The 26572-nt window shown below is 44.4% G+C and overlaps 1 protein-coding gene across 1 annotated transcript in view; it reads left to right on the forward strand.

Moving 5' to 3' along the window:
- Nucleotides 1-26572, forward strand: part of RNF17 (ring finger protein 17) — a 1084608-nt gene that overhangs the window by 711707 nt on the left and 346329 nt on the right. Inside the window, exon 26 of the mRNA XM_029603155.1 lies at nucleotides 24790-24953. Within this exon, the coding sequence (XP_029459015.1) occupies nucleotides 24790-24953 (164 nt within the window). The remainder of the gene's footprint in view (nucleotides 1-24789; nucleotides 24954-26572) is intronic.

The following is a 26572-nucleotide window of genomic DNA, read 5'->3' on the forward strand; positions in this document are numbered from 1 at the left end:
AGGTCGTATACTGCGTCATCTCGACATCGGCAGGCTGCTGTCCAGATACCTGGAAATGTCGGAAGCAGTACGAAAGACGGGACCACCTGTTCGTCCTTCACAGTGGGAAGAGGCAAGGTGAAGCGGCCTCATGAGCGACTATTGCTCGCTGGATCAAAGAAGTTATTAAAGCGGCCTACTTAGAAGCGGGAAAATCACCACCTCTACGAGTCAAGGCTCACTCTACCAGAGCACAAGCAGCCTCCTGGGCAGAAACTAGGATGCTGTCGCCTGCAGAGATATGTAAAGCGGCAACGTGGTCCTCCATCCATACCTTCTCCAGATTCTACCGTCTGGATGTCCAGGCTAGGGAGGACTCAGCATTTGCAAGGGCAATCCTAAACGTACCTCGGGCAGCCTCCCGCCCAGTCCGGGAGTAGCTTTTGTACATCCCATTTGTAATGAGTCCATCTGCTACACGCTAGGAAATGTAGAGATTATTTACCTGATAATCTCGTTTTCCTTAGTGTATGCAGATGGACTCAGCATCAAACCCAGCTGCCGGCATACATGGGGATTCACTGACTCACGGTAAGCCATGATTTTCTTATAATAGGGCATCCACCCTGCCGGGTGTCGACGCCTTCCGGTTGAGAACACTGGCGGTCTCCAGCTACTATCAATCGGTCAGGGTAATCCTGTTCATTTAAACGATCGGTCAGTTACACATATATCCATAAAGCTTTTGCAAGGAAGATTACTGAATTGCTGCACTTCCTGCGGGGGTATATGTACCCATGCTGACGTCAGATCCGTCTCCAACTGCTAGCACGAGCACACTATACCCACTTGTTTTGAGTCCATCTGCATACACTAAGGAAAACGAGATTATCAGGTAAGTAATCTCTACATTGCTGTAGTTACACAATGTTAGGTTCCATATTAGGAGCTACTACCCAGGAAAAAGATCTAGGCATCATAGTGGATAATACTTTAAAATAGTCAGCTCAGTGTGCTGCAGCAGTCAAAAAAAGCAAACCATGTTAGGAATTATTACAAAGGGAATGGTTAATAAAACGGAAAATGTCCTAATACCTCTGTATGGCTCCATGGTGAGACCACACCTTGAATACTGTGTATAATTCTGGTCGCCGCATCTCAAAAAAGTTATAGTTGCAATGGAGAAGGTACAGAGAAAGGCAACCAAAATGATAAAGGGAATGGAACAGCTCCCCCATGAGGAAAGGCTGAAGAGGTTAGGGCTGTTCAGCTTGGAGAAGAGACGGCTGAGGGGGGGATATGATAGTCTTTAAGATCATGAGTGGTCTTGAACGAGTAGATGTGAGTCAGTTATTTACACTTTCGGATAATAGAAGGTCTAGGGGGCACAATTAAGCTCTGGAATTTGTTGCCAGAGGATGTGGTTAGTGCAGTTAATGTAGGTTTGGATAAGTTCTTGGAGGAGAAGTCCATTAACGGCTATTAAGCAAGTTTACATACGGACCGATACAGTAAAGTCTGTGGGAGAGCGGGAGAACGTCCGCTCTCCCGGCGCGCGCACCGGCAATTCAGTATTTAAATTAGGTCCGGCGGTAGATCCGGGTAAAAGGAGGCGCTAGGGACACTAGTGCGTCCCTAGCACCTCCTTTTTTACAGGAGCGGCGGCTGACAGCAGGTTTGACAGCCGACGCTCAATTTTGCCGGCGTCTGTTCTCGAGCCCGCTGACAGCCATGGGCTTGGAAACCGGACGCCGGCAAAATTGAGCGTCCGGTTTTCGGCCCGACAGGCACGGGCTGAATTCAAATTTTTTTTTTATACTTTTTTTACTCTTCGGGACCTCCGACTTAATATCGCTCTGATATTAAGTCGGAGGGTGCACAGAAAAGCAGTTTTTACTGCTTTTCTGTTCACTTTCCCGGTGCCGGAAGAAATTAGTGCCGACCTTTGGGTCGGCGCTAATTTCTGAAAGTAAAATGTGCGGCTTTGCTGCACATTTTACTTTCTGTATCCCGCGCGCATACCTAATAGGGCCATCAACATGCATTTGCATGTTGAGGGCGCTATTAGGTGCCGCGGGTTGGACACGCGTTTTCCTCCCCTTACTGAATAAGGGGTAAGAGAAAACACACGTCCAATAGCAGGCTAACAGTGTGCTCCGTTGGAGTGCACTGTACTGTATCGGCCTATTAGGGAGTAGCCACTGCTGTTAATTGCATCAGTGGCATGGGATCTTCTTGGTGTTTGGGTATTTGCCAGGTTCTTGTGGCCTGGTCTGGCCTTTGTTGGAAACTGGATGCTGGGCTTGATGGACCCTTGGTCTGACCCAGCATAGCAATTTCTTTTGTTGAATATGTGAGATAAGATATAATTCTTTCCAAAAAAAAATCTTTAAAATTTTGGGGCATGACCACCCTGTGCTCTTTAAGGGAATCTGTAACTGATAACTTTGGGTCTAAAAGAAACAGTTCTGATTTCAACACAGCATATAAAGAAATTTTATGGGTTCTACCCCCCAAGCATCCAAAGATATCAGAATATTGCCATACGGCAGCCGCTAAGGGTTCAATAGCTAAATGAAAAAGTAGGGGAGACAAGGGACAACCCTGCCTCGTACCTCTAGCTACGTCAAGAAAGGTGGAAAGAAACCCATTGATGTTCAGGCGTGCTCTTGGCACCTCGTACATGACCTGAATCCAAGCATAGAAACGTGCAGGCACTCCAGCTGTTACCAAAATTGTAAATAAGAAGGGCCAAGACAGGCAATCAGATGCCATTTTTCAGCATCAAGTGATATCACAACTCCTGGCATACCCCTCAGTCTGGCCAAGTGAAAGCGATTAAACAACCTCCTGGTGTTAGAGGTAGAATTCCTGCCTTTCACAAAAGCAGTCTGATCAGGGCACACCAAATGGGGAAGCAGGGTTTCGAAATGTAATTGCAGCATTTTAGCAAGTATCTTGATATCTAAATTGAGTAAAGAAATTGGCTTATAGGAGCCACATTCCAAAGCATCCTTCCCCTTATTGTGAAGAAGCATTATATTTATTTATTTATTTATTTCGGATTTTTATATACCGACATTCTCAATACAAGTATCGAATCAGGTCGGTTTACAAAGAACAAAACTGTCGCAATAAAGGCGTTACATTAAACAGCGTTTCTTAACATATGAGTAACATATAACATATCATATAAAAAAATAAATAATACAAATTAAATATTACATAGACTATAATAATAATAATAATAATAACTCGTCAACAGGACGTGGATAAATACAAAGGATGTTTAAGGCATGAGTATATATCTTGAATAATTAGAGGGGTAGTCTAAATTGTGATATGTGGGTACATAGACCTTGTTGCTGTGCAAAGTCCGAGTTATGCATGAGTGAAAGGAGACTGATGAATGAGAGAAGGAGTCTTAAACAGGTGTGTAGTTCAGATCTGACGTGGTTAGATCTTGAGGGGAGTATGGCTGATCGAGGATCAGATGTTGGACTATTTTTCTCTTTGACTGGTGTCGGAGTGATCTTGTGATTCTGTGTAGGCTTGCCTGAAAAGCCACGTTTTTAGGTTTTTCTTAAAAGTTGGATGACAAGTCTCTTGGCGAAGATCCGGCGGTAATGAGTTCCAGAGGGTGGGCCCGGCCATGGTACCCAGCAAATGACCATTTTCCTTTGCCTCAATGAAAACAGGAATGAGAAAATGAGGAACGTGTGCCAGGAACTTCTTAAAAAAATCAATAGAGAACCCATCAGGGCCTGGGCATCCCCCCTCCCTCCAGCAAAGCTTTAATGGCAGCCTGAACCTCAAGCAAGGAAATAGGCTCTGCCATCATGTCCCTTTGGGCCTCGGGTAAAGATAGTCAAAAATTCCTGTATCTCAGGCAAGCTGCCAGCCATCTGGTGCCCTATAAAAGGCAGATAAATAATTCACAAAAGACATTTTCAACCTCCTGGGGTTTAGTGGTAAACCTCCCCTGTCCTGCCGTATTTGAGCAATGTGTGACTTACACACCCTTTTCTTAGCTACCCTATCCAAGAAGGCTCTTGGCTTATCCCCATGCTCATGAAATCTAAGCATGGGGTATAATTTTAGGTTTTCCCAATCCTGTTCACTTCCGAGGATTTCAATTCCCATCTGCATTTTTCCAGGGCTTTAAGAATTCTAGCAGAGCCAGTTCTTTTATGATTGATCTCCAGCAGCCCTACCTCTTTCCGCTTTCTTTCCCTTTGTAAATAACTAGCAAAGCTGATAAGTTTACCCTGGAAAAATACTTTAAAAGTCTCCCAGCTTAAAACTGGTATATATTCCCCCACTGGGTTATGAAAATCACTCTTCAATCGCTTCCTTTACCAGACTGGGAAATCGCTGTCCCCTAGAAGAGATGTATTAAGTCACCAAGTAGGAGGTCTAATGGGCGTAGCAGCAGGAGTTAAACAAAGCTTAATCAATATTGTACTATTTGTATATGATTCATGCATCAACCTATTGTAATTATTTTATTACTATTACTACTGTTTTACATTGCCACATACCTTCTTTCAGTTGCTCTAGTTTAGCATTGTTATATTTTTCTAATGGTCCTTCTTTAGTTGAACGTTAATTGTAAAGCACTTTTGCTATTTTCTAACTGTTCTAGCACTGCTGCTGAAACTTTGTATGTGAACCGTCATGATGTTACTAAACGAATGGCGGTATATAAAGAACCTCAAATAAATAAAATAAAAAATAAATAATAAATTTGGAGAGCAAAGAAAAAAGTCAATCCTACTGTAGGAATTGTCTTTGTGAGTAGAAAGTATTTTTCTTTAGGAATGAAGTGTCTCCAAATGTCTGTGAGATTGAATGCATTAACTATTTATTTATTTATTTATTTATTTATTTATTTATTTATTTATTTAAAGGCTTTTATATACCGGCGTTCATGTATTGGTACATATCACTTCGGTTTACATAGAACTAAGTTGGAAAAGGAAAATACATCAAACAGGAAGGAACAATTAATAGGGCTAAGTCCTGAAAACCCAAATTAGGGGTAAGAAGGATGAGGCAGTTGTATCCAGCAATGGATTAGGACTAAGATTCCATTCCCCACCCAAGCACAAATGCCCAAAACCAAACATTACTATCTGATCAGTGAGAGTGTGAAAAAACCCCAATTGCTCAGAATAAGGGGCATATACTTTGGTTAATGTGAAGGAAATAGAGTACAGCAAACCCTCTAATATAAGAAGTCTAGCTTCAGCATCCACAAAGGAGCATGGTGAACTAACAAAGGTAGATCTTTATGAATTAGAATACAAACACCCCCGACTCCTAAGAGTTATAAAAAGAATTATAAATCTGGATGCCTGGAACGCCCTTCCGGAGGAAGTGGTGAAGACCAAAACTGTGAAGGACTTCAAAGGGGAAGTGGATCCATAAAGAGGATGTGAATGAAGAGGGTAGCTTGCGAGAATGATGGCTACTACCTGGAGATAATACACTTATTTAAGTGTTTTTATATACCGGGATACGTTGGGAACATCATCTCGGTTCACAGATAACTAAAAATAGCAACAGGCTTTACAGAGAACAAGTTACAAAGTGAACATTAATAAGGTAACCGTGATAAGCTTGAACAAGTAACACAACAGGCTATATAGCGAACTGGTTACAAAGTGAACGTTAATTCAATGTAAGCATGAATAATTGGAATAGGTGGCAAGAAAAATTTTACAGTGATTAAATTGTAGTGGTTAAGTTAAAAGTGGGTAACAATGCATGATTGTAACAAATGTCATAGGAAATCGGGCTTAAGCAGGGGGAGGGAGGCAAGGTGTAAAGAGATACACCTGAAATAGTTGATGGTAGAAGAGAGTGAATGGTAGCTGGTAATATAGATTTAGGTAAGATGTGTAGTGGGAGGGGGATCGGGGGGGGGGGGGGTATTAGCTGGAACATACTGAATAGTTTGATAGAGTTTTAAAGTAGCGAAAAAGTGGTAATAGAGGGATTGTGAGGGGGGATTAGGTGAAAGCCTGTTTAAAGAGCCAGGTCTTGAGGTTCTGTTTGAATCTTTTTTGACAAGATTCTAAGCGCAGGTTTGGGGGCATTCTGTTCCAGAGGGTGGGTCCGGTTAGGGAGAGGGCACATGCCTTGGTGGATTTAAGTTTGGACAGCTTTGGAGAGGGAGTATGCATTGTGGCAAGGTGTTGAGCCCTGGTGGGTCTGTTATGGGGGTGGAATCGGAGGTGATCTTTGAACCAGGACATGTCATGGTTGTAGGTGGTTTTGTGGATAAGGGTGAGTGTTTTGTAAATGATCCTGGAGTTGATTGGCAGCCAGTGTAGGTGCTTGAGGACGGGGGTGATGTGATCTCCTCGGTGGGCATTGGTGAGTATGAGCGCTGCTGAATTTTGGAGCATCTGTAGGGGCCGTAGGGCGTTTTTTGGGAGGCTGAGGAGGATGGCATTACAATAGTCAAGCTTGGCAAGAATGGTAGCTTGCAGGACTGTGCGGAAATCATTGATGTGGAGTAGGGGTTTCAGTTTTTTGAGTGTGTGGAGCTTGAAGAAACCCTCTTTCAATGTTGAGTTAATGAATTTCTTCAAGTTATGGTGGTTATCAAGAACGACACCAAGGCTTCGCACTTGTTGGGCGAATGTGGTGGAGGGTGGAATAGTGGTTGCTGTGAGGGGGTGAGATGAGGAGGAGCTCTGTTTTGGAGGCATTGAGGGCTAAATAATTGTTGGCGAGCAGAGAGCTGATGGCTGCGAGAACGGTTTCCCAAGTTTTTATGACCATGGGTACGGTATCGGTTACAGGAATCAGGATCTGAACATCGTCAGCATATATGAAGTGTGGGAGGCCGAGTCTTGATAGCAGTTGGCAGAGGGGTAAAAGGTATATATATTGAACATGGTGGAGGAGAGGGCGGAGCTTTGGGGGACTCCTTGTTGCAGGTTGACAGGTTTCGATTGGCAGGGCCCGCTTTTTTCTTGGTATTGCCTGTTGGAAAGGTATGATTTGAACCAGGAGAGGGCGGTGTCAGTTATACCTATTTCTTTTAGTCGCTCGATTAGTAGGGTGTGATGGACCGTGTCGAATGCTGCGGAAATATCCAGAAGGGCAAGGATATATGATTGTCCTTTGTCAAGGGCCTTTAGGATGTGGTCAGAGAGGGAGGTGAGTAGAGTTTCAGTGCTGTGGTAATGGTGAAAGCCGAATCGCGATGGGAATAAGATGTGGTGGTCATCAAGATAGGTTGTTAGTTGCCTGTTGATGACTTTTTCTAGTATTTTAGAGATAAAGGGAAGATTGGAGACTGGGCAGTAGTTGGCTGGGTCCATTGGGTCAAGAGTGGGTTTTTTAAGGATGGGTTTAATTATGGCTTGCTTGAGTAAGCTGGGTACTGTGCCGGAGGAGATTGAGCAGTTGATAATGTCGGTGATAGGTTTGGTGATGATGGGGATTGAGAGAAGGGTTTTGGTGGGGATGGTATCGGTAGGGTGGGTTGCAGGGTTGGTTTTTTTAAAAATGGTTTCTACCTCAGTGTATGTTGTGGTATCAAAAGAACTGAGGGTGGCGTTGCTTGATTGTGTGGCAGCGGGGCTGTGTGAGGAAGCTAAGGGGTTATTCAGCGTAATGGGGAGGGTGTTAATTGTACCGGGGGGGGGGGGGAGCGTGCCATGATGGTGTCAATTTTTTTTTGTGAAAGTATTGCACGAGTTCTTCGCATTTAGTGGGGTGGTTTGTGTCGGGGAGGGTGGAATTGGTTTTGGTGAGGGAAGCAGCGAAATTGAAGAAGGCCCGTGCATTGAATTGGAGGTGGTGGATCTTCTGGGCATAGTAGTCCCTCTTGGCTTTGTCAGTGGCCTCTTTATAGGAGTGGAGGTAGGACCTGAAGGTGGATTGGAGGGATGTGGAGTGCTCTTTGCGCCATTTTTTTTTCGAGTTTTCTGAGATGGTGCTTCATGGCTTGCAGCTCAGGGAAGTATCAGGGTTTCTTTTTAGTTTTGGCAGGGTTGATTTCTCGTGTTTGTTCAGGGCAGAGGGTGTTTGCTATGCTGCTAGTTATTTGATGCCATGAGGAGAGTGCGGATTCTGCATCGGTGAGATCTAGGTTGGATAGCTCATCAGTGAGGGCAGCACAGAGTTCTTCTGTTGAGCAGGATTTACGGAAGTGGATGGCTTCTTTGGATGGTGTGATTGAAGGAGGGAGTTTGATGGAGCATGTGGTTTCGATGCGGAAATGGTCAGACCAGGGAATAGGTTGACAGGAGTGGGGTTCAGTTTGAATCCTGTCATTGGTAAAGATGAGGTCCAGGGTGTGGCCTGCCTTGTGGGTGAGGTTAGATATAATTTGTTTAAAGCCTAGGGCTAGTAGTGAGGAGTGTAGGGAGTTGCATGCGGAAGAGAGGGGGGTCTTGTCTACATGGAGGTTTAGATTGCCGAGGATGATAGTGGGAGTACATAAGTCAAGGTTCTTGGATATATATTCAATTAAAGGGGATGGGTCGCTTTCAAGAAGCCCCGGCGGGGCATAGATTAGGCAGATTTGTAGGGTTGGAGATTTAAATAGGGCAATTTCGAGACGGCGGAGGGGGGGGGGGGGGGATAGGCTGGAGGGTTAGGTTGAATATTTTTTTGGCAGCAAGCAAGAGGCTGCCGCCTCTTTTTTTGATTCTGGGGATGGAGAATATGCAGTATTGGTCTGTTGGTAGTTGGTTGATGAGAACAGAGTCTGAATCCTTTAGCCAGGTTTCCGTGAGTGCGCAGATGTCAGGGCAGTCATCGGTGAGGATATCGTTGAAGATGCTTGTCTTCTTGACAATCGATTGCGCGTTTATGAGAAGTATTGTAAAGGTAGTGATGCCAGTTAGCTGTGTGAGGGGGGACGTCCTGATGGGAAGAAGGGATCTGCGGCGTTCGTAAGGGTAGGTGAGATGGGTGGAGTAGGGGTAGGTGGAGTAGTGTTTAAGGATTGGAATAGGGAAGGCCTGCATGTTGGGCTAGGTATGGGGCAGAATTGTTCGAGGGTAGGAACGCTGGAGTTGGATTTTGAGGGTGGATTTTGAGGAGGGGACGTGGTTGTTCGGAGGAGTGGGGGTGGGGGGGAAAAGGGGGTGGGGGGAAAAAAAGGGGAGGTGTTTTTTGCAGGGGGAGTGTGGCAGTAAGGTGGAGGTTTTGAGGATGGTGGGTGAGAAGGAGTGAAAAGGCGGCGGGTCTGGTTCCAGGGGACCAGGAGGTCCGGAAGGCACAAAGTTGGCACAAAGGGGAGCACTAAGGGGCAGGCCCCTTAGTTGTGCTCCTTTGGCGCGAGACACCTGGCGCGAGATGCCAGAGAATGGTGGGTAGAATATGAAGGGCCTCCTGGCCCGGAAATGACGTCACCGTCAGTCGGCTGGGCTGGCGGGCAGGCAGGCCGCGTCTCCCGCGGGGTGGTGGTCTCGCTGGGGCTCGGGCCTCGGTAGGCCTCCCTCGCTGAAGGCGTCGAGTCAGGTCGTTTCGGCGAGCTGGCGGCGCGGTGAAAGGCCGAGTCGGGGCAGCTTCTACTTTTTAAAGGGCCTCCTGGCCCAGAAATGACGTCGCCGTTGGTGGGCGGGCGGGCAGGCCGCGTCTCCCACGGGGTGGTGGTCTCGCTGGGGCTCGGGCCTTGGTAGGCCTCGAGCCGGGTCGGGTCATTTTATTCAATAAACATACACATGGTTAATGCGACTCCAACATTGCTCTATGCTTCAATGGCAAGAGGAAATGTGGAAAAAAGGATTTGCATTCACAAAAAAGTGGGGAGTAGCTTGCTTGTTACGGCGATTACTACCCCAAACCAAATAAGCCTGATACTTCTTTCAGTGCATATCCAGCGTAGCTGTCTGCTTCAACGTAAGGGAGGGTGGAATGAAGAAAAGATGATTTATATTCAGACAACAACCAACAAGGACTGAATTACATAGTCTGGGTAAACAAATAAGTGTGGGAGTAGCTTGATTATTGAGGCAGTTACTACCCCTAACCAATTAAGCTAGATACTTCACTTAGATGCAGTTACAGCACTGCTCTCTACATTAATGGCGGGGGTGGAAGGGAATTGGAACCAAAAGGTTACTAAGGGCCAAGAGTAACATAAGTATGAGAAAAAAAGTGTGAAAGCTTGCTGGGCAGATTGGATGAGCCGTTTGGTGTTCTTCTGCCATCATTTCTATGTTTCTATGACCCAGTCCACTTTTAATTTTTCATGTTCTTGATTGGTTAGATGGGTTTCCTGTGGTAACATAATTTGAGCGTTACAGCACGTAGCCAGCTGAAGAATAAATTTCCACTTCATCGGAGAAGATATCCCCCTAACATTCTAATAAAAACTGCATATAGTCATGACCACTGAAAGGTGGAAAGAAACTTGAGACAGTTGCCAAAACTCCCTCCCAAACATGCCCATGTATCAAGACCAGCTTAAATAAAAGGATCATAGAACAACAAAAAACAGAAGAATACAAGCCATTGAAGCAGACCACAGTAAAATTATAAAAACAGATTGAAATTTGGTCCACAAGCACCAAAAAATAGAGCAACATGTAAAGTAAGATAGTCCTCTGCCTCTCGACCTGGGACCATAAAGGCTGAGAGACTTGGTGCACTGTAGAAACTGTAGCTTCTTTGTAAAGCAAACTAAGGCCAGCAAGAATGTCGCAGAAGTAAAAGCAATGAGTTCTGTAAAACCAGTCATATGCCCATGGCACTCCAAGCTGAAACAGGAAGAACACAAAAAAGCCAACTCAGCCCAAGCGCTCAGGAAGTACAAGCCGTGAAAATGTAAGGCTTACCCAAACATACACACTATACATGTGTACAGCTCTCAACTGTACAGTCTCACTGTACAGCTTTATACTGTTTTGTTTTACAGAAACTTCCAAGTTCCCTCTTTCAAAAGCAGTCAACGTTCCATCCAATCAGTCCTCAAACAAAGATCTTTAAGTTTGAAATCTTTATTGTAAAGCTAATTAATAACTACTTACAAAAGTTTGTTTCAAACGTCTGTGCCACAGGCAGAGATCCTTGTAGCTGTATAAGGCAAGGGAAGGAAGGTGCAGATTCTTGGGGTGCAGGGAAAGAGATCGTGGGGTTGAGGCTGATTTGTCTTATAATTAAGCAGTAGATGGAACGTAAAAAGCTGTTCTGTAACACGGTTACAGGCATGTAAATCAGCTGCTGGCTTGGCTGGGACTAACCCACCGTCACGGCAATGAATACCGGAGAAATCTCCTCAGCTGAGGTAAGGGCGAGAGCCAATAGGAGAGAGCCCTGGACCCAGTGACTCAGGAGGGAACCTAAAGGGGAGGGGGCTTTTGTTAAAGGCATACTCCCTTTTACAGGCAGGGCTTTCAGACTTCTCTGCTGGGTTACCAAAGGTGTCACATTTACTATGAAGGAGGGGCTGTGGTAAACACAGGTTGTCTGTCCCAAACACAAACATGTACCCATTAATGGGGACAGAACACTCCCCGTCTGGTATCACATGATACCATAGCATCAGTTATCATATCTTCATGCAATAATAAAAAGGTTCATTATAACTGGATCTTTTCGACATTCAGGAAAGTTCGTAGTCATCCCGGTCATCCAGTCATCTAGGCGGTGGATGATGTCTTTCTCAAGGAGTTTCACCAAGCTGAAACGAAAGACAACACAGAGAGAGAGTCTTTGGTGTGGACAACGGTCCACAAAGTTCAAGTGTCTTCACGTGGCATGAGGAGTACCACTTCACTGACAGGTCTGTAGTAGATCTTGACTGTCCCTTGGTTCGTAGTCTTTACTTCGATCTTACGAATTCGTCCATCTTTTCTGGGGTGAGTCTTAATGACTAGCCCCAGGGGCCAGCTGTTGCGTTGGGTTTGATCATTTTTTGAGAAGAACAAGGTCCCCTTCTTGGATGTTGGGTTTGTTGGATTGCCATTTGCTTCGAAACTGAAGTCGGTAAGTACTCTTTCTTCCAACGACTCCAAAAAGAGTTGGCAAGCTGTTGGACTTCTTTCCATTGGCGTTTATGAATTCCTTTGCCATCAAAGTCCCCATGCTTTGGAATGTTACTAGTCTTTAGTGTTAAAAGCATGGCTGGGGTCAAGATCAGTGGTGACTCAGGGTCGGAGGATACCGGGACTAGTGGTCTCGCATTGAGAATAGCCACCACTTCTGCTAGGAGTGTGGTTAGGACTTCATGGGTGAGTCAAATTGGACTAGTTTCTATCAGCATAGCATCGAGGATTCGGCGGGCCATCCCAATCATTCGCTCCCATGATCCTCCCATGTGTGAGGTGTGGGGTGGATTGAACTTCCACGTGCATTTCTGATTGCCAAGATATCTTTCAACGGTAGGATAGTCAATCTTAACAGAGGCAATGTTCAGTTCTTTGCAAGTTCCTACGAAGTTAGTTCCACAGTCTGAGCAGATTTGGGCGGCTGGACTTCTGATTGCAAAGAATCTATGCAATGCATTTATGAAACTAAAGGTATCCAAAGACTCGATGACTTCAATGTGTACAGCTCTGATGCTCATGCAGGTGAATATTACTGCCCAGCGTTTGTTGTTCGCGCATCCCCCTCGAGTGTGCCTGGACGTGATCAGCCAGGGCCCGAAGACGTCTAGCCCTACTTAAGTAAACGGAGGCTCGGTACTGAGTCGATCTGCTGGCAAGTCGGCCATTTGTTATTGTTGGAAGGTACCACATAGTTTGCGGCACTTGATGCATTTGTAAATTACGGAGGTGATGCATCGTTTCGCTCCCACAATCCACAGCCCTGCTGCTCTGACAGCTCCTTCAGTGAAGTGTCGACCTTGATGCCGTACCTTTTCATGGTAGTGTCGTACAAGCAGGACAGCTATGTGATGCTGACCAGGAACAACGATGGGGTTCTTCTCTCCCATGTCCAGTTCTGCTTGGGTGAGACGGCCACCAATTCGCAGCAGGCCGTTTTTGTCAATGAAAGGATTTAACTTTCGGAGGGGGCTGTCTTTGGGCAAGCCCGCACCTCTGCTGATGCGTTTCCATTCTTCTGCGTACATTTCCCGTTGTACACAGTGTAAGATGGTGTTCTCCGCTCGGATGAGCTCGTTCACCGAGAAGGATTCTGTGCAGAGGTGCCATCGACGACAGGTGTTTCGCCTATCGTCAGCTGGTAGGTGTCTTGACAGCGCTATATGGAAGAGAAGCGCCACCGCTCTTCTCAGTGTCGTCCAGCTTGAAAAGCGCAGGAAACGGTGAGCTCCCAGTCCGCTCCTGGGAACAATACCGGTGAGGAGAGTAGTTGTGACTGTGCGAATCTCCGAATCATCGTCGGGGTCTACGAGATCGAATAAGCATTCGGGAGGCCTGTGTTCTGGTTTTCGGAGAAATTCTGGTCCCGTCAGCCACATCGTTTCCATTAAATGGGATGCTGGCACACTTCTTGTCGCGTGATCTGCTGGATTCTGATCGGTGGGCACATAATGCCATTGTTCTGGGCGCGTTGATTTACGTATACGTTCGACTCTGTTGCTAACATACACATGGAATCTTCTTGTCTGGTTGTAAATGTAACCTAGTACTACTTTGCTATCCGTGTAGAAGTGAATAGCATCAATTTGCGTGTCTATCTCGGCTGTTATCAGCTCCATTATTTCCACTGCTAGCACAGCTCCACACAATTCTAGGCGTGGAATGGTGTGGTCGGGTTGTGGTGCTAATTTTGCCTTGCCGAAGATGAAGCCCACGTGTACTGTCCCTTTTGCATCTGTTACTCTTAAAAAGGCTACCACAGCTATGGCTTTGACCGATGCATCGGAGAAAATGCAGATCTCTTTACAGCTGGGTGTACTAAGTGATATAGGAACGTAAGTACGTGGTATGTGGAGCTGTTCGAGCACTTTCAGGGAGTTCTTCCATTTTTCCCATTCTAATTCCTTTGCTTGTGGCAATGGGGCGTCCCATTCGGTAGTGCTGGATGAGAGTTCTCTTAACAAGGCTCTTCCTTGTATTGTGACTGGAGCTACAAATCCCAGCGGGTCATACAGACTGTTGACTGTAGCTAAGACACCTCGGCGAGTGTATGGTTTATCTCGGATTGAAACTTGGAATGTAAAGACATCCTTCTTTACATCCCAACTTAACCCAAGACTTCGTTGGAGAGGGGCTACGTCCACTCTCAGGTCTAAGTTCTTCAAGTCTTTGGCGCGATCGTATGAAGGAATGCTTTCATTACTTCAGGACTATTTGAGGCTATTTTGTGGAGTCTCAGATTTGTACCTGCTAGCATTGCTTGTGTTGCCTTTATTAACTTAATCGCTTCCCTTGCGGTAGGTAAGGACTTTAATCCGTCATCTACGTAGAAGTCCTTCTCCACAAAGCGTCTGGCCTCTATACCATACTCTTTTTCTCCTTCTTGGGCTGTCCTTCTGAGCCCGTATGTGGCTACTGCAGGCAATGGACTGTTGCCGAAAACGTGCACTCGCATCCGGTATTCCACAATCTCCTTGTTGATGTCGTTGTCGCGGTACCACAGGAATCTCAGATAATTTCTGTAGTCTTGGTGCACGACAAAACAATAGAACATTTGTTGGATGTCTGCTATCACAGCGACTGCTTCTTTCCTGAAGCGGATCACCACTCCTAACAGGTTGTTGATCATATCAGGTCCCGTGAGAAGCACACTGTTGAGTGAGATCCCACGAAACTGCACACTGGAATCGAAGACTATTCGGATCTGGCCTGGCTTCTGCGGATGATATACACCAAAGGTAGGCAAGTACCAACATTCTTCGACATTCTTCAAAGGTGGAGCGAGCTCTGCATGGCCCTTGTCTAACATTTCCTTCATGAAGCTAGTGAAATGCTGTTTCATTTCCGGTTTCCTTTCTAAAGTCTTCCGCAACGACCTAAGTCGTGAGACTGCTTGTTCTCTATTGTTGGGGAGTCTAGATCTGGGTGTCCGAAATGGTAGGGGGGCCACCCAGCTGTTTGATTCATCCATAAAGAACCCTTCGTTCATAATTCTTAAGAATTCTCTGTCTTCTACAGAGAGAGTAATTTTGTCATCATCTTTGGTGACTTGAAACACCGATTCCCCTAGATGTTCCTCTGCATCCCTTGGGGGTTTGATCCTGCTGGTAGCTGAACTGAGAATTGGTTCTTCGCAACTTAGGATCTCCTTGGTGCTTAGGTGGTTAGGGCATGGTTCAAACAGGGTGGGACTTCCATTGTCCAAGACACTCGTAGCGTATGTCTGAATGCTCTGTTTCCTTGTCCGATTAACGCAGACATCGCCGACTATCACCCATCCCAAGGCGAGTCGATAGGCGTAGGGTGTGGTTGGTGGACCATCACGCATCTCCAGGGACTTGTCCAACTCCGGTGCGTCCCTGCCCAGTAACAGTAGGATTTCTGCTTCCGGATCTAGCGGTGGAAGCCAATGCATTATAGATCTCAGATGAGGATGGTGTTGAGCAGCTTCCGGTGTAGGAATTTTGTCTCTGTCAGGTATCTGGTCGCACTCTATGAGCATGGGTAAGTTTGACTTGTAGTTGCCATCTATCGCTTCTATTACATATTCGCTTGCCCTCCTCCCCGTCCTTTGGACAACTCCTGAACAGGTTTTAAGGCTGTACGGCGAATAGTGGTCGTGGATATCGAACAAGTCAAAGAATTCCGGTCTTGCCAGGGACCTGTTGCTCTGCTCATCTATAATGGCGTACATTTTGACTGCTTGTTCAGGCCGCCCCTTGGGGTACACTTTGGTCAGGCATATTTTTGTGCAGGATTTTCCTTTGCTATTTCTCCCGCACACCTGTGTACATTTTGGGACCACTTCAGGTTCTGGCGTTTGTTCATCCTTCTCCTCCCCGCCGTGGTTTGAACAGGGGTGTGAAGTTCTTGAAGGATGAAGTTTTGCTTTATCAGGGTGCAGAGCGCTATTATGTCGGTCGCTCCCACACTCTGAACACTTGATGATTGTGTTACAGTCTTTAGCCATGTGGCTATAGACGAAGAGCAGCACCTGTAGCAAATTCTGTACTTTTTCAACAGTTCTTTGCGTTCTTTCAAGGGTTTCCCTTTGAATCCTCGGCACTTTCTGAGCGGGTGAGGTTTTTTGTGTATGGGGCACTGCCGTTCTGGATCCTCAACCCCACTCATTTCAGGAAGTTCATCTTGTGTAGATGTCTTGGGTGAGACTTCCGTTTTGTGCACCGAAATGGGCCTCCTGTTGCTACCATACTTTTTGGCTGGCTTTTCACCCACTCGGTAGCTGATTCGGTGTGTCTCACGCGTGTTGAACTGGAAACTAGGGTTGTTCCTGTGCTTTGCCAAGTCATGTATGAATTTTGTGAGGACATGGAACGGTGGGTGCATGTTGTTGTCCTCTTTGTACTGTGCACCGTGAGATGCCCATTTGTCTTGTATATCGCTTGGCAGTTTATTTATAATGGTATTCATGCCCCATGGTGTGTCTAAGATGCTAAGACTCGGGTAAATTAGTTCGGCTTTCACTGTCTCCACCTCTTGGAGAAGATCTCCCAATTCTAATAGCTTTCGGTTATCTTTTCTGAATATTTCTGGAAAGTTTTCCAATTCTTCGAACCATGCATTTTCTATGGTGACTCGGTTTCCATAGTATTGCTCGAGTTTTTCCCACATTTCCTTTAATGCTGCAGAGGGATTTTTTAGGTGGGCGGTTCTCAATCTGCTCACGTGTTCTGCAGATTCACGTCCTAACCATTTCATCATCAGGTTCACTACTTCTGCCGATCCCAACTTCATATCCTTCACAACATTTTGGAAACTAGCTTTCCATGCCCTATAATCCTTGGGCTGATCGTTGAACACACAGAGGCTAGTGGTTATGAGTTCTCGGCGAGACATGTACCTTGATAAGTCTTCTCTTTCTGAAGGCTCCTCCTGAAAGGTGATGGGCCTCGCTGGATTTTTATCCTGTGGTTGACTGTGCACCTCTCTCCTGTTGTGCGTTGGCTTGAGGTGTTCGGCTGGAACACTTCCTGTGTGTGGCTGCCTTACATTTGCATGATTTAGAACCGGTGGACTGCTGCCATGAGGTTGGGTACTCATGGTCATTTGTGCTTCAGGTTTGATTTCTCTGTTTGAGGTCTCTATTTGTGAAAAGAGGTGTGCTCCTTCCCGATGCGTGGGTTGCTCTGGAAGAAGTGACGCGCTGGCGTGAGTTAGAGGGTGAGTTATGACGTACTCTAGCGTCTGTCGGACTGGTTCTTGTTGGGCTGTACCTTTGAGTAGGTCCTCCTCATTGTCCTGATCCAGGGGCGCATCCAGTACTTTAATTTGGGCTTCAAGGGCTGCTGCTTCTCCCTTTTGCTGCAACAGGTCTAAGGCGATCTCTAGCTCAGCCTTTCTGCGCTCCTCGGCGGCAGCTGTGGCGGCTGTAGCGGCAGCTGTGGCGGTGGCTTTCTGTTGTTCTTCTATTTTGAGCCCTTCTATCTTGAGGGCTGCTGCTTGTTCAGCATACTGTATGCGCGCTATAGCTGCTTGGGACTCTGCTCTCTTTTGGAGGATGATAGAGCTGAGTTGAGAGTGGCTCGAATATCTTGACCCTTGTGACCTAACAGATCTTGTTGTACACCTAGAGGTGTGAGAGCGCTGAGAGTTGGTCTCATCTAGTCAAAATTTCACGTCTGATTCAGCACGTCTGACTCAGCCCAAGGAATGGGATGTTCACTAATCTCTTAACCCGTCTCATATTATTTATATGTTGTTAATTTCCGATCTGCCTACTTCCTGGCTACTATAGCCCCCAAGTTCTATGTCCCTGTTATATGTAACTTTGCTTGCTTCGGCCTTCTTGTTTGGTTACACTTGTTAATCCCAAGTTCCATGTAAACCGGCCTGATGTGAATTTTATTCGTGAAGTCCGGTATAGAAATATATATTAAATAAATAAATAAATCTATTATGTCACCTGCTTCTGCACTGTTAATAGTGTCTGTTACCATTCTCTGGCGTATTTGGTGTAAACTCTGTTGGCAGTCCTTTTCTTCAAGGCTTTCTGCAGTATTAATCCGTGTTAAGAACCCTAGATACTCTTCTGTGTTAAGCTGATAAGTTTGAACATAAAGCCTCAGCTGCTGTATGTGATACTGAATATTGGTGGGGTTTTCTAAGATCTTTTCTTTTTTCTTAGTAATGGTATACCATTCCCTCTCTAGCTTGTCTTCATACTTCAGCTTCTTTTCCTCATATCTCTGTGCAGCTCTTTCTGTAAGCGCACACAATCTCTTTGAATCCCTGCTTTCATCTTTCTCTTCTCTGCCCTCCTTCCCTGCTTGTGTGTGACTTTGTACTGTGATGGCTTTGACCAGCTGTTCTGCAGTTTCAGTCATGATGCTCTCTGTAATTATGTCTGTTCAGGCTGATTTTTTCTTAATTGACACTACAAAGTTTGTTTTGCTAGCCTGTCAGAGCGTAGTCTCTGTAACAGAAGGACTCGTGCTTTGGTTTTTATGGTAACTGACTGCTCTTCTGCTTGTAGCAATTGCAAGGGGGAGAGGTGAGTTCCTCAGCTCAGAACTTCCCGCCTCGTCTCTGCTCACAGAAAACTAACGTTTCTTTGCTGCTTCTAATATTCCTGGCTTTCTATGCTTCACTCTTCTCACACTGAGGGCAGGAAAGCTTATTCAGAAGCAAGGCAGTCTTTAACAGCTCCTGTTCAATGTATACTTTCTGTGGCAGGATAAAATCCCTTTTTCCTATACTGCTCACAGATCTCTGAAAGGCTTTCAGCTGAATAAGTTTCACAGACTGCAAGTGAATGTAACTGAATTTCTCCTTTTCTCTGTCCAAGCAGTTTTACTTCTGTTAACCTCTGTAGAGAGACCAGTTTTTTACTTGTAACCCTTTGTGGAGAGACCAGCTTTTTACTGTAACCCTTTGTGGAGAGACCAGCTTTTTACTGTACAGCTCTCAACTGTACAGTCTCACTGTACAGCTTTATACTGTTTTGTTCTACAGAAACTTCCAAGTTCCCTCTTTCAAAAGCAGTCAACATTCCATCCAATCAGTCCTCAAACAAAGATCTTTAAGTTTGAAATCTTTATTGTAAAGCTAATTAATAACTACTTACAAAAGTTGGTTTCAAACGTCTGTGTCACAGGCAGAGATCCTTGTAGCTGGATAAGGGAAGGAAGGTGCAGATTCTTGGGGTGCAGGGAAAGAGATCGTGGGGTTGAAGCTGATTTGCCTTATAATTAAGCAGTAGATGGAACGTAAAAAGCTGTTCTGTAACACGGTTACAGGCACGTAAATCAGCTGCTGGCTTGGCTGGGACTAACCCACCGTCACGGCAATGAATACCGGAGAAATCTCCTCAGCTGAGGCAAGGGCGAGAGCCAATAAGAGAGAGCCCTGGACCCAGTGACTCAGGAGGGATCCTGAAGGGAGGGGGCTTTTGTTAAAGGCATACTCCCTTTTACAGGCAGGGCTTTCAGACGTCTCTGCTGGGTTACCAAAGGTGTCACATTTACTATGAAGGAGGGGCTGTGGTAAACACAGGTTGTCTGTCCCAAACACAAACATGTACCCATTAATGGGGACAGAACAACATGTAACGCGCAGGGCATATGGGGAAAAAAACACACACAAAAAAAGAGGAAAAAACAGGCCTGAGTCATAGGGGCCCATCCAGTCTGCCCAGCAAATGTCTGCCGAATGGGAGGTGCGCTAAGCCCAAAAACCCCCCAGTTTGTGCCCCAACCAGGGCTCCTGCCATGCTTCTGGGAGCAGCAGGGCTCAAATGAAAGGCAGTCACAAGTTGCAGGCATTAATCTGCCGATTCTGGACACTTGTTATCTTGCAGCCGCTTTTCCACCACAACTACAGTATCCAGGATGACTGGTCGACCATTCCTGACAGCACAAAGGCATGCCAGGTTTAAGATGGCGTACTTACAGTTCATTCGCTGCAATTCCTGCCTAACTTCACCAAAAGCCTGGTGTTTCCGTTGTAGCTCTCCAGAGAAATCTTGAAAAATCATAATGCGGGTGCTTTGAACTTTAATATCTTTTATCACTGAAATTGTGCAGCTTGATGATAATGGCCCTATGCTGACCACCTATCACTGGGGTGGGCATCAGAGTGCGATCAGCACGATCTATTTTGATAGGGGTCTGAGGCCCTTCAAATTGTAGGACATTAAGTAGCTATTTTTCAAAAAGGCAACGGCATCGTCCCCTTCCACCTTCTCAGGAACACCAAGCACACAAATATTCCCCTGACGCGAGCGATTTTCAAGCTAGTCTATTTTTTCCATGGCTGTATTATGCCACTGCTCAAACCAATCAATTTTAGTGCCTGCTGCAGTAAAGGCCATTTCCAGATCCATCACCTTCCCGTCTTGCTCTTCAGTTCTGGTCGAATTGTCCTGTAAAGCCTCCACTAACTGTTCCATTTTGTCAACAACCATGACCAATCGATCATCCAGCTTAGTGGAGGTCTTTTCAGCAAATTCCTCCATCTAAGCATGAAATTCCTCCATCTAAGCATGAATTTTCCTCGTTCGACTACTATCCACCTCCCCGGCACCTCTTACTCCTCCCGTCGCTCCATGACACCTCTCAATTGCTCTCTGATGACTCCATGTAGCCACATACTACTGCTTGTATATTTGTAGATATGTTTTACTTTTTGCATACTATATTCTCTTTAGTTTTCATTTTTCATTTTGCTAAATTTCGCCTCTCTGTGCTTCCTTTTGTATTTATCAGTTGCCCTGTTCCCCCTTTCCCTGTTTATTGTAATTTCCACCTTTTTTACATTAAATTGTAAACCGATATGATGTGTATTTTAATGTCGGTATAGAAAAGCTGTTAAATAAATTAAAATTAAAATTTAGGTCACCTGATCTTCCACCTTGTGCAGCACAGCTGCCATTTCCTCACCAGAGGCAGAATCGTTGGCTTACTCTGGCCTAGCAGTCCCAGATTTCTTTATCAATTTTTTTTTAAGCGTTACCTTTCGGTCTGCCCACACCGACAGCAGACTTTACTCAACAATATGACCCAAAGCTATGCCTCGCCCGCTGCAGGATATGAATAATCAGAATGAAAACGGCAGGAGCTCCCACAGTGCACTACCTTCCCACTCACAGTATAACTGGAAGACCCTACAAAATACTTTCTAATCTCCAGATGCAAAGAGGGCCATTACCTCATCTTAGACCTCTGAGCACTCATCACATTTCTTCACAAGGAAAAATTCAAAATAACATTGTTCAGAATCTTATCTCTGATAAATATACAGGGTTGCTACATCTAAAAGACACCTATATCTTCTTGGGGGGAGGGGCAAGATGGCTTCTTGAACAGAGCCATGAGTGAGAGCTGCTCTTAGTTGTTTCTTCGCTTTGTTTCCTGTTAAATATTATGCTGCCCAAATGCAAAGGTAAAGTGAGGGTTTTTCCCTCTATTCCAGCTTAGCTTACCAAACAGCCTCTAATTACCACCTTTTTGACTCCTGGAGCTGCAAACTTCGGTGGGGTTTCCCCCGCTGCAATCTTGACTGGAGGAGAGCTGTTTTCACCTGGGGCGGAGGTGTCCCTCAGTGCCCCTGATACTCGACCGCTGGCAGCTAGGGGTGTGTCAGTCTTAGATGCCCTGCAGTAGTCGCTGAAAGATGTCAGCGACTTAGAGCTGCGGGAGGGAGAGTTTTCAGCATCTGCACAGTCGGGGACAGGAAAAGAATTGTCGGTGGAGGTTTGGATTTCCTATGCTGCCTTCCTCTGTCTCCTCTACATTGGGTGAGCATATTGCACTTCCTGTTAAACCTGCAGTCGTCACTTTGGACGCTTTGTGGGAATTAACAGCTGGGCTCTCACTTGCAGTAAAATCCTGCAACAGTAAAATGGATCTAATTACTTCCTCTGCTAGGACATCTGCCAAGCCCAATTCCAGGAAGTCCTTTTACAGACAGAGGAAATATCCTCCGGCTTCCAGAGCTCGCACACTAGGGGCCGCCCTAGTCAGTGGTGAGCACCCAGGCCTCAGCATGAATCTATATGAGCAGGCCAATATTCAGAAAACAGATAACCTATCTGGCTAAAATTAACTGGATAAAATATCTGGGATATTTAGGGGCTGATGCAAAACAGTGCGCTCAGCCAAGCGCACTGTTTTAACCCGTGGTTGGGGACACGTTTTGGACCCCTTGTTCGTGTCCAAACCCCCCCCCTGTGAAATTAAACACTCATCACATGCAAATTCATGTTGATGAGGCTATTAATTCTCCCCAGATCTAATTTTAAAAAAGTGTTCCTGACCTGCACATTTTTACACTCGGAAATTAAGCATGCCCAGAGCAGGCATTCATTTCTGAGCAGCCCAAAAAATGTTTACAGAAAAAGTGCCAGCTGTCAGATTAGGGAATCACACCCTCAATTAATGAGCATCCATTTTCCTAACCCATGGCTTTGCACAGGTTAGGAAAACGGACGCTCGTAAAGTTGAGCATCTGTTTTCCTAACCCGCTGTCGGCCACCTTTTCTGGGCGCCCGCTGCCAAGGAGGTGCTGGGGTGCACATTTGTCCTCCTTGGCAGAGCAACCCCTCATTTAAATATTGAATCGCGTACCCAGAAAAGGTGGCTGAAATGAGTTTGAAGTTTCCCTAATTTTTTGCAAGGTATTATATAAATACTACACCATTTGAAGCTAATGGGTTACCATGCTGGACTGGGGCTTAGCCATCTGGAATTTTCTTTACTATATTATCCAGAAATTAACCGGATATGTTAGACCTGCCATAGAGCAGGTTTAACTTAGCTGGATATAACTTATCCAGCTAAGTAGCACCAAGTATTTGGATATTTGTGCTGCTGAATATCTCACGTAAGTTAGCCAGAAAAGTTTTATCTGGCTAGCTTACGTAGCCATTTTCTTTTCAATATTGACCTCCAAGAATCTAATAGTGGTAGCAATATTTCTCAGAAAATTCTGGTATTTCCTTATTTAAATGTTTGGCTAGTATCAAGCAGATTTTATGCTCAGTCCCAGATTAATATGACATTTTGTCATAGATACAAAAATTACAGGGTACAAAATGTTTTTTTGTTTTTTTTTACTGGAAGTTGCCTCGGGCAGTTTATGTAGAGAGCATGATAAATGCACTTTTAAATAAATAAAACTTTTCCTGATTTGAGAAAGCAATCAAAACTCTTACCTAAGGTGGTTTATTCCATTTAAACTAGTCTGTTAACCTTACAGTTTTCTTTCCAAAGCTGTTTTCATCTTTGGTAGAACAGTCACTTCATACATTGCATTGCAGAAAAAACTCTGCTATTCTATCTGAAAAGAACAAAGCCTTCTAGAAAGCCTTCTAGAAAGTCTTCCCATAGTGATATTTGGGGTCAGTCTAAGGTCTGCCACCTTAGATTAGATTTGTGAGGCTATGACATGGAGATATCTGCACCAGGGGTCTCAAATCCGATCCTCAAGGGCCACAAACTAGTAAGATATCCCTAATGAATATGCACGAGATTGATTGGCTTACTTATCAGCCTTCTGCATATTCATTAGGGATATCCTAAAAACTCGACTGGTTTGTGGTTCTTAAGGACCAGAATCTGAGACCTCTGGTCTATACATTGACCAATTGTTGTTGCCTTGATATGGCCTCCCATCAGATCTCTTACTTAAACTGTCCTGCAAGGCCCCTTTGCAGGGAAAAGGCAGTATCCTTCCCTCTTGGAGCCAATTTCTCATAGTGTTCAGGTTAGCTTTTTCTGTGTTGTAATGCTTAATGCACCTCAAGATGAGTTGGCCTAAAGAAAAAAAAAAAAGGATCTCTTCCACAAAATTGTTTTCATGCTCGTGCATTACTAACATTTGTTCTTTTTCATCTTCCCTTTTTTTATCTGAAGACTATCCTTTAGTATGGAGACCCTTTAGTATGGAGACCCTTTCATATCTTATTGTACCTGCCTGACCATCAAAGAAAATGAAATTGCTTACAAACAATAAGTGTTATCTGGTGCCAGCTGTGCAACGACTCATATAACCCCACCCATCACTACTACTATTCTAAATAGTTTAGCTATATAGCGAAGTAATGACTAGGTCCAGCTTTCCATAGGAATGCCTGCATATCCTCAGATGTATTCCTAGAAAACTCTGGAAGATGTCTTCAGTGTGGCTTATTGCATTGCTGTCATCGGAGAACACTTGTAAATAGTTTTGCTGTTCTGGGCTCTTATTACTGCATTAAACACTGCCTGCAAGCAAATAGCTGGATTATGCGCTTGTTTGCAATAATAGATCATATTTTTTATATTAGGATCTAAGCCATGAGCTACACTGACAGGTAATACAGGAATTTCTGTGGGGGTGCTGCCTGGATTTAGTAAGAGTTTAACGAGATTTTTTATTTTAGTTTTCTAGTCCATTTTTATTAAAAGGGCCAGAGAAAAATGTTTCACCTTCCAGTCTCCTTTTGGTCACTTTTTGTATGCAGACTTATTTTTTATATGTATGTATTTAATTATTTTATATACCGACCTTCATGACATGAATCATATCAAATCGGTTTACAATGAACCAAGGGGTTAACAAACATTAACAACTGTTTAACAATAGGACTTTAACAGGAGTCAAAAAGTTACATTTAACAAGGTGTATCAAAAACTTGGAATCAGGAAGGAAGAGAATAACCATTTTGTATAAATAAATAACCATTTTGTATAGAATAAAGCGGGGTTAGCTACATGTACTTACTACAATAAGGAGAATATGATTGTTAAATTTTGATCTAATGAACATTTTATTTCGTGTATTCCAAATTATTTAGAAAGTGAACTAAACAAGTTGATGGATGACATCCAAAATAACTTCAAATGTCTCGGTATGTTGGAACCTTATTGTTGGAAGAAGGGAGAGGCCTGTGCCATAAGAGGATCAGATACCATGTGGTATCGAGGAAAGGTGTTAGAAGTGCTTGGTGGTACTGTAAGAGTAAGTCTCTGCTATTCTATGAAATTATCAGACTTTTACAGCACAAGATGAATATTTAAATTGATAGTATTTTGTAAGAGCCTACACTTTCTGCTGATCAAGAGAATATTTTAGAAATTGCAAAGCTAAAAAAAAAATCTTTACCCTCTGTTCTGGATTTCAAGTGTGTTGTCTCATCTTGCAAAATATACATGGAAATCGAATCACTCAGACATCTGTGGTACTAGTACCTATCAAAGTGTTTTGGGTGACAATAGTCTGCAAAAACCAGATACAAAAGTAATACTAAAATCACATTCAGCAAAGAGCAACTAAAGGAGAAAGGCAGTATCAAGTAAAGGAGGTGTTAAAAATCAAGGGCCATAATATGAAAGGAGAGACAGGAGAAAATGAGTGTATGGGTTTTAAACCAGGGAGAATAAATGAGTGTGTAGATTGAAATTTTCACTTTTTTCCTATTCTTTACAAATAGTTTATTAGGTAATAATTTTAAATTTGGCAATAATTTATTCCAAATGATAGATTAAAAAAAAGGTGGGGGGAATGCATATAAATGGGATTGGTAACAGAAGAGGTGTGGAACTGTAAGCTGAGCTATGTGTAATTTACTATAGTGTTTCCCAACCAATGTGCCATCAGGCCTGATCAGGGATGCTATGGAAAAATCACACATGCTTGATGCTCCAAACTAGCACCTGGGCTCTGCTCTCAGCACCTCATAGCAAGTCACCAGCAGTTGCTCTTAAACATGTAGGAACTTCCTTCTGAGACCGTGTGTAATCATGCATTACTTTTTTTTTTTTTTTTCTAACTACAGCATGAGCCCTGAGTGTGGTAATTTTAATGGGTAACATGCCAGGGCATGGATAGCTGGTTCTGCTTTGGCAGTACATAAATTTCACACAGACCTTCTCAACTTCCCCCTCTTGAACTTTGTCTTATCTCCAGGCTGAGTGATGCAGGGTGAGCCTGTACTGAATATTGGAAGTGGCTCAATCTGAGTGTTGGGAGCAGCAGCAGTGAAGAAGCTCTGGTAGCAACATGTATCAGCTAAAATAACTAATTGAGCTAGCTTCCCCCATACCACACTAACTTCTCCCATCTCCTGCACTTGTAAATAGAGGGAACTGGCTCATTGTGATGGGTTCATGTGTCTATTCTGCCTCTTTGTTTTAACATTTAGAAGAGAGACTGGTGGGGCTTTCAGTGCTTCACTAGCTCTTTTGACCATATGAATCCTCTCCATGTTTGTACTGCCTGCCCTATAAATGTTGGTATGCCACATATTTTTAATGTAGGTGTGCCATAGGCTTAAAGTTTGGGAAACACTGATTTTATTACTTTTCATAATGATGCTTCAGATCAGGGGCAAGAGGGGATAATGGGAGTTATGGGTAATATAACTTTATAGAAGGAATTTATCATTCATTCCTCCATTTAAATGACTGATTTCAGAAACCTGTGGCAGCAGAAGTAGCCTAGTGATTAAAGTAGCAGACTGAGAGCCAGGGAAACTAGGGTTCAGATACTGCAGATGTTCCTTGTGAAGTTGGGTGAGTCATGTCACCTATTGCCTGAGATTCAAACTTAGATCATAATCCCTCTGCGAATAGGGAAAT

This window comes from Rhinatrema bivittatum, chromosome 5 (genome assembly GCF_901001135.1).
Source record: "Rhinatrema bivittatum chromosome 5, aRhiBiv1.1, whole genome shotgun sequence".
In the NCBI taxonomy this organism is placed as follows: domain Eukaryota; kingdom Metazoa; phylum Chordata; class Amphibia; order Gymnophiona; family Rhinatrematidae; genus Rhinatrema; species Rhinatrema bivittatum.